The following is a 9,029-nucleotide window of genomic DNA, read 5'->3' as shown; positions in this document are numbered from 1 at the left end:
TAATTAGTAAAAAGCTAATTGGGCGAGCCCATATCCAAAACCTTCCATAGATCCCTGTCTGGGCCCAAAAGGAACTTAATATAAATAGGAGAATAAAGGAGACAGAATGTCTTCTTTATTCGAGTCCTAGTATTTTGATAAGATCAGCCCATCCTGATATCGAGATACGGCTCGGGAACCAGATCAGAAGATCCGTGGTCTAGTATTTAAGATCATCACGTGGAGAAGGCGCGAGCAATCGTCGATTCTTTGGAGAATCAAATCGGTAACTCTAAACCGTAGAAATCATGTTTAGGATTTATATTTTCTAAGCATGAATTATTTGCGTTCTAGCATACAATTATCTGTTTAACATGTGAATTGATTAATCGCATAATCGGTCAAATAGATCCGTATCTGATTTATTTGTTTTGTACAAGTCTTCCGCTGTGCAAGGGGCACCAAACCCCAGCAATTGGTATCAGAGCCAATTTTTGGCTCTGATTATGTGGATTAATTTCATGTTATGTGAATGTTTCCAAATTTGATTAGGGTTTCCAAATCCTTGGATTCAATTTTGGAAAGAATTCAAGATTAATTTGGAAATAAGATTTGAATATATCTTTTGTGGATTTTATATATTATATAAGATTTGATTTTGTATTAAATCATGGATTAATTATAGATTTTATCCTTATTTTATGGATTTGTAGGGATTTAATTCCTAGATGAATCCTAGTTAAATTTGGATAATGACAATCTAATTTTTATCTATATCCTATGGATTAATGTGGATTTATCCCTAGACAAATCCTAGTTGGATTTAGATAATGATAATATTATTTTATTCTTATCCTATGAGTTTATATGAATTTATTCATAGATAAATTCTAGATGGATTTGGATAGTGATAATATAATATTTTATTCTTATCTTATAGATTTATATGGATTTGTTCCTAGATAAATCTTGGATAGATTTGAATAATTATAATATAATATTATCTTATTCTATGGATTTATATGGATTTACTCCAAGATAAATCCTAGATGAATTAGGATAAACATTTATATTAATTTATTTTATCCTATGGATTTGAATAGATTTAATTCTATTAAGACAAATCTTAGATGGATTAAAATAAGTATTAATCCAAGTTATCCTTATCTTTTGGATTTATGTCCTAGATAGATTAGGATGTTAATGATATATAAGAAAATCCTTATTTAATTGGATTTAGATAAATTTATTTATCTAAGAAATCCTAAGTAATGTTTGATATATTCTGGATGTCTATTCTAAATAGAATTAAGATTTGTATAAATCTTGATTGATTGGATTTTATTTTTATCTTATGGATTATGATGGAAGTGTTTCTATCTAGTAATATCCTAGTACGATTTAAATAATGATAATCCTAGATCAACGTTATCTTGAATTGTAGGATTTGATTTTATCGAAATAAAATCTAGAATAATCCTAAATGGATTTAGATAGTTAACTCTATCTTGATAAATCCTAAATGAATTTGGATAATTATTATCCAAGATAAAACTTAATTATTTAATTGATTCTCCCTTGACTAGATTAAATAATTTTCGATAATTATCATGTGTGTTTAAATGCCATGCATTAAATGGATTTATCTGTTTATTTGGTGTTTATCTATTTTAAGTGGATTATCTGCTTTATCTGCTTATGTGATAATTATGCAAAAACCATATAAAAATATCTAAGTGATGATTACAACAAGTGCGTTGTATACGGTCTCCATCGGTTGGTTTGCAAATTTATGAAGCTAGTTTCTAATATTATCGCCACCCATGCTGTGGGGACAATAATCCTAAGAAATAGCAAGTTCATAAGGGCAGACTTCTCAAATATAAATAGTATGAACTAGAAAGTAGTTTCTAATATTATCGCCACCCATGCTGTGGGGACAATAATCCTAAGAAATTACAAGTTTCAGAAGTTCAAACAGAATTTATGAGATAGCTTGGTTTTGTTATCAGCACATGAGCATTGTTATGGGAGTGTGTTGTAGAAACAAGATTCTGTAATGCTAAATCTGATGGTCGTGCTTAGGCAACATTTGGCGGCCATGCCGTGCTGCGGTCTCTGGACTATTCGTCGGTGTTGTGACCAGTAAAATTGCTAAAATTTTAATGCGTATTGACCTCTGCTTGAGGGTACAAAATTTTAATTTTACAGTTGCAAGATACATAATTGTTTTGTGGTTATTTGCGATTATGTATTGAGCATGAGTATGTGATAATAAGTTTATTTGCCAAATCTTCATTATGTCATTTAATATTTGTCTGCGATCCTTAAAGAAAGTAAACTCGAATGCCTAAATTATGTAGACCGGAAACGAAAATGGATAAGATTCTCATCGCTGAAAGCTTGGAGTTTATACTCAATGATTCATGTCCTCCATTTCCTCGACATAATTCCACGAAGAATGTTCGAGAATGCATTATGCATGTACTTGACAAGCTCTTTGAGGAATAAGGTCAAGCTATTTTCCTTTTAAGTAGCTCGACAAGTCTTGGTTAATGACGATGAAAGATGGATATAAATAGAATCTGTCAAGATGATTCGATTGGAATATCCTAGAGTGACAGAATGTTTTGAGGATCTTTTGATCACTCAAATAGTTTCTGACACACAAGTCATCGCCTAAAGTAATAAGAAATGACTACAAGAAGGTTTAACTGAAAAGTAGAAAATCTTCAGAATAATAGTCGTTATATTACTGTTAGAGGAAAGTAACATGATAGATGACGAATTCATAAAGGCTGCATTTTTCTTAAGTCCTAGTTCATTTGAACAAAAGACTAGATATGGAAATGGGAGAGCCTGAATTGTCATCAAAGTTTGTTTAAAGCGAGAAAAGATGCTTTGTGAGTTGGATTGACCTATTTTATAGAAGGACAATGACTTACATGACAATGCAACTTCTAAGTAAGAGATCTTGATCCAGTTAGGTTTTTGTTGCAGTGGGAGCTATTAATGCTCAACTATTGTTTTATGGTTGATGCTTAAGGCATCATAGTATTAAAATAATATAAGTGCGACAAGGTTGAGTATTCAACAACACATCAACTTCTTAATCATTGAATGATAAAGTATTTATGGCTCTTAGTCTTAAGGCCAAGAAAATACTTAGCAATTGTTCGAACTGATCTAGACTATCAAGATTTTAACATTTCGTTAAATAGCTTGAGAGTTGAGAAAGTCTATTTGATGCACTATGAGTTAGAATCATTTGATTTTTCAAGAGATTCAGAATACTTATAGAAGTGCAACATAGAAAGACTAGCAAGTCTCAATGGTTTACACCATAAGGAGACGAGCAAAGGGTTATGATCAGTAGTGGGAGTCTAATCTCCATTAACGAATCCAAGCATTCATCTAATGAATGGGATAGTTATGTAAGAAGGAATCGAAGTCTTTCTAAGACAAGTTTGATTAAGTGATGAGTTGTACTCATTAAAATCTTATCATTGATGGGATAAACATTAAAGAAACTACCAACATCAGTACCTTCTACAAAACACGAGTTGTGGACTAGAGCGTCTCTAGTCTAGCACATCTCAAGGTGTAATGTTGTTCCAACACGTGTTGGAAAAGTGTCCAAGAAATTGGAGTTGTGTACTGAGGCATGTTTTAAGGTTTGTCCCAAATGATGTAAGGTTATAAGTTCTGTAATCTTCAAAGATATAATTCTTGTATGAAGATCAAGAGATGAACTACAAGCCTAACAGCGTGATAACTCTCAAAATAAAGAGAGAGATATCAGATTTTCCACATTACCAAGAAGTCATACCATTAGAAACTTTTGCACTAATAAAATCAACTTCAGTACCTAAGATTGTAAGAACCATGTCGTAGTGGGAGCGTTCCACTGGAACACAACAAGTTCATGGGTCTAAGAGTGTCGTAAGACTCAGTCTTAGATTAACTTGAACATAATCCCTTTAACTACAATGTAGTATTGGTTAATTTGGATAATCATCTTTGAAAAGGTGATAGATTCCATATTACAATCTAAGATAGACAACATATTTTACAAGACTTGCAATACTACCTACAGGCTGTGTCAGTCAGTGGGAGCAAGTAAGGCCATTATTTGGTCCGTTTTTGTTATCAAAATCACTCTACATGTCCATTATTTGCATATTCTATACATTTTGGTATTTTGACGTGTTTTGTGAGAAATGTGCATATTTGAGCCGAAAAGGGGAGTAAAAACGCATAGTCTGGAAATCTGGAGTCAGACGGCGACCAGCGACCGCCGCGAAGTTGTACGGCGACCGCCGGCGCCCGGCGGTCAGAGCTATGTGGCGGCCCGCCTCGGAAATTTACGCTAGGAGAAGAGTCTCGCCCGGCGACCGCCGGAGGACATGTGGCGGTCCGCCACCGAAGGGTCAGAGTCTCTGGACTCCAACGCGGCGACCGCCGGCCAAGGTGCGGCGGCCCGCCGGAGAAAGGCGGCGAATCCGACCAGCCCTAGATTTGCTCCAAGATTTACCAAATTTTGAAGATCTTTTCCTTCTATGATGAGGAATAATCTTCCCCTATAAATAGGACCTCAAGCTTCATCAAAAGAGAGTTTTTTTTCCGACACACAACAAGAACACATTCATAGAGATCAAAAGCTAGAGTACTTCAATTGTGCAAGGAGTTGAAGAAGGATTTCAAGAACATCAAGAACGACAAGGATTCAACCTACGGGTTTTATTTGCTTTAGTTTTATGTTCAAATTGCTTTCCCTTCAATCTATGTTTTTAGTTTATTCAGTCATGTGTAACTAAACTCATAGGATTCTAGGGATGTGTTAGTAGCAACTTTGGTTATACAATTCCGTTTTCTATTTAATATCCGTTTTGTTTTTACTTTGTTTCTTCCCTAAGTTAATCATGATGCTTCATAATTGAGTGACACAATTATGTATGATTCAATACAACTTGCTTCATAACTGTGACAGAGTTCTAGCGAGTTAGATCCACTTAGTAGACACTACAGTTAGCTTCCTTTAAAACGGCACTGTTAATTGAGAGTGAGGACTTTTCAAGGGTCTTAGGAGCTTTTTGGAGTTACGTGTTAGGATTGACAACCCTAATGTTAGTAATCAACGTTTGTATCGCATGAGCATAAGCTAGGTGACTCGTCCTTTCAAAGTATTAACTGTGCTAGGGTATTGTAGTTTGGAATTTGTATAACCATAAAAGCGAAAGCACATCCCTGGAATTCCCCTTATCTCTATACTTTTCTCTCCGTGATTTGCTTGTTTTTAGTTGTTTACTGTTTTTAATATTTACTGTTTTCAAAAAGTTTCCAAAAATTCTTGTTTCTCCAGATAGTAATTGAGTTCTAGTAGAAGATAGACACTTTGTGTACATCTTCCCCGTGTTCGATACCCGGTACTAACCTTTTGCTATACTATACCTACTCTGTATACTTGCAGGTATTTATAGTGCAAATAAAAAGTGCATCAAGTTTTTGGCGCCGTTGCCGGGGAAGACAATTCACTTTGGAGTGATATCTTCAAACGGATAATTTTACTACTTTGGATTTTAATTGCTTTCATTTTATTTTTATTGCTTTCTGTTTTAATTTTTTTAGTTTAATTTGTTTTTGTTTTCGAGTCTTGCAGGTTTTGTATGCGAACGCGTTCTGGGAAGTACATCTTAGAGCCGCTTGATTTAGAACTTGAAAGAACTCGTAGAATAATAAGAAGTGAAAAAGGATCAGGAACAATGGGTGACCGAACAGATATTGAGAAGCTGCAGGAGATGGTGAAGTTGCTGATGGATGAGAGAGATGCGGAGAGAGCAGCCCGAGAAGCCATGGAAAAGAAGAACAGAGAAACATTACCTGTGATGAACATGTTCAATCATGGGAATATGATCACTTTTCCTAACGGCCCTCGTATTGATGCTAACAATTTTGAGTTACGCATGCCCCTTATCCAAAGGGTCGAGCAAACTCCTTTTGCAGGTAGGGCGACTGAAGATGCTAACCGCCATCTCTCCAAATTCGTGGAAATCGCAAACACTCTGAAATTAAATGGTGTCGACGACGATGCCATACGGGTAAGACTTTTTCCATTCTCATTGATTGATTCTGCTAAAGAGTGGTTTGAGTGTATGCCACCAGAAAAGGTCTCCACATGGAAGGACATCGTAGCTACCTTCCTCGACAAATACTACCCGCCAGGCACTATTTTGAAGCTCAAAAGTGAGATCTTTCAGTTCACACAAGGCCATGACGAGCCCCTCTATGAGGCATTTGCTCGTTTCAAAGCTCTTCTTCGAAAGTGCCCAAACCATGGTTTTTCCATAGACCATCAGGTAGGAATCCTCTATAATGGATTTAACGAGAAAATATGTGCTATGCTTGATTCAGGGGCAAATGGAGGATTTCTAAGAAAGACAGGAGAGGATGCCATGGCGGTGATCGAGGAGTTCGCCACCAACAGTCGGGGGTGGTCGAAGGAAAGGCATGCCACGAGAAGAGTAGCAGCCATAGAAGAGGCCGAAGAAAGTTCTTTTGCTAAGGAGTTAGCAGAACTTAGAGTCAGGATTGATCAAATGGACATCTCGAGGAAGGAAGATCCAATTCCGGCAACTTCCATAGTGGCGGTCAATGCACCCGAAACTGCCATATCAACTGTGGAAGAAATCAACTACGTGCAAGGAGGCGGTCCCAGAAACTACAATAACAATTATCGCCCTAATCAGGGGGGCGGTAATTTCAATAATTATAATGGGAACCGTCCGCACCCAAATCTTTCTTATTCTAACAATAATTACTTGCAACCCCCTGCAGGATTTAATGTTAGCAAAGGAGGAGTGGTTGAGCCGATGAAGAAGGAAGACAAGTATGAACAAGGAATCACGAAGATCTTGGAAGTAATTACGCAAGATAGGAAGATTAATGACACCAAGATCGGAGTGGTCGAAGCAAGGATAAACAACCTCGAGCAAGGAATGAACACAATCTCGGCAGCTGTAACCAATATTACCACTCAAATGGAGCAAATTCAGAAGAAGTTAGATGAGGATAGAGCAAAGGCAGCAGCAAGAGTGGATGATATTAACAAGAAGTGGGTGGCAAAGCAGAAATCTGGGGACTGCCCAGTCGCCGGCGGACCGCCGCAGACCCCGCAGCGGCCCGCCACTGAGACGGCAGAGTCAACCACGCAGGACTGCCCAGTCGCCGGCGGACCGCCGCACACCCCGCAGCGGCCCGCCACTGACAAGGCAGAATCGTCCACTAAGCAGGAGCTTGTGCGGCACAACGGGATTGTACTCCCTTTTCAGCCAAAGAGGAAGTTCAAGCTTGAAGAGCAGTTCAAGCATTTCCTTAACATGTTTTGCAAGGTCCATACTAACATTCCTCTTGTTGAATCGTTGCAGGAGATACCAAAGTATGCAAAGCTACTAAGGGAGGCGGTAATGAGGAAGAAAAAGCCGACTAAAGCCGACCTTAAGCTACCGCATCATTGCAGCGAGATCATCCAAAAGGAAAGGGCAGTGAAGCAAAGAGATCCGGGCCAGTTCATCATTAGGTGCCGAATTGGAGAAGGGAAAGTTGACAAAGCACTGTGCGACTTAGGATCGTCCATCAATCTCATGCCACTGAAGTACTACGAAAAGCTCAACATCGGGCCACTCAAATCTTCAGACGTAACACTCAGGTTGGCCGATAACTCGTCCATCAAGACTGTAGGTATGATTGAGGATGTCCTAGTTAAAGTTGATGATTTTATTTTTCCCGCCGACTTTATTGTGCTTGACATGAAAGTAGACAAGAACGTCCCTCTAATCTTAGGGAGAGATTTTCTTGCCACTTGCAAAGCTTTGATTGATGTAGGTCGTGGCGAGATCACAATCAGTGATAATCATAGTCAATCCACCTATAAGATCGAGAGCGAGATGCTAAAATTTGAGGAGGCAAAGCGGGCAAAAATGGAACAACAGTGCAGAGCAGTCATGGCTACCGACTTGACCAAGTCCAAAGATCCCTTTGAAGCGGAGGATCCTTCTACCTCCACTATCTACATTGTCAAAGAGGTAAGACACTCTTCTAAAAAGGGTGATGCTAATTCTTCTACATCTGCTCCACAGAAGAAGAAACAGAAGAGAAAGAAAACACCCAAAGAGGACCCCGAGATATACGTCATCAAAACGAAAGAGGGGAAGTACAAGTGGTGGAAGAAGCTAGGGACCAAGTTGCTCCCTATGCCAATTTTCAACACTCGAGTTATTGATCCGCCCAACTAGTGGGCCACTTCAAGTCGAGCTAACGACTTTAACAAAAGCGCTTATTGGGAGGCAACCCAATTTTCTTTTATTTTTTTTATTTTCTCGTTTTTTTTTATGTTTATGTTAAAAAAAAAAAAAAAAAAAAAAAAAAAAAAATACGGTGGCGGTCGCCGCACTTAAAGCACGGCGGTCGCCACACGTGTGTTAACATGTGCAGGAAGGATCGGGCCTAGGGCAGGCTTAGGGCGGGCCAGAGTAACCGCTGCACGGGCCGCGGCGGCCCGCCAGGATTGCTGTTTACGAAGGCCCGTGTGGCGGCCCGCCACGAGAGACGCGGCGGTCGCCACACGCAGTCCAGAGACGGGATTTCCACCATAAAAGGATAATGGGATCAAAAGGGAAACCGGAGAATGCGAAGAACTATGGCATTAGCCTTGCCACGGAAGAGCAAAAGGCTATGTGGAAGAAAGTGTCGGCCCGAGAAACGGCACCTTCTAGATATCCCCACGATTTCCCTCTCCAAACTTTGGGGATCATGGAGGATTTTTGGAAGTTGTGCGACGTGGGTGATGGGAATGGCCTCGTCTACATGTTCCAAAGGAAGTGGCCATCGTTTCGAAAGTATACTCTCGAGTTCCTCAGCTCGCTAAAGGTTACTAAGGATCGCCGCCAAAATTTTCCACTTAGCATCGATTTCCGCCTAGGGAACCGTTGGCACTCGCTCACCATGGAAGAGCTTAGTGGGATCTTCCATTGCTTCGACCCCAACCCCGAAGA

General features: G+C 39.0%; 1 protein-coding gene and 1 non-coding gene across 2 annotated transcripts; one reads left to right on the top strand and one right to left on the bottom strand.

Moving 5' to 3' along the window:
• Positions 1-5,741: 5,741 nt before the first annotated feature.
• On the top strand, positions 5,742-8,270 carry LOC125194696. Its single transcript, XM_048092939.1, has one exon. The coding sequence runs from the start codon at positions 5,742-5,744 to the stop codon at positions 8,268-8,270; it is 2,529 nt and encodes an 842-aa protein (XP_047948896.1).
• On the bottom strand, positions 6,213-6,319 carry LOC125197582. Its single transcript, XR_007172118.1, has one exon. It is a non-coding gene; the product is annotated as a small nucleolar RNA R71 (small nucleolar RNA).
• Positions 8,271-9,029: the final 759 nt, after the last annotated feature.

This window comes from Salvia hispanica, chromosome 6, assembly GCF_023119035.1.
Source record: "Salvia hispanica cultivar TCC Black 2014 chromosome 6, UniMelb_Shisp_WGS_1.0, whole genome shotgun sequence".
Lineage (NCBI taxonomy): Eukaryota > Viridiplantae > Streptophyta > Magnoliopsida > Lamiales > Lamiaceae > Salvia > Salvia hispanica.
Note: the sequence above shows the minus strand (reverse complement) of the source record. Positions and strands in the feature narration are given on the sequence as shown.

Coding starts and splice junctions, on each gene's coding strand:
- LOC125194696 (XM_048092939.1), top strand. CDS start 5,742: ATGGGTGACCGAACAGATATTGAGAAGCTGCAGGAGATGGTGAAGTTG.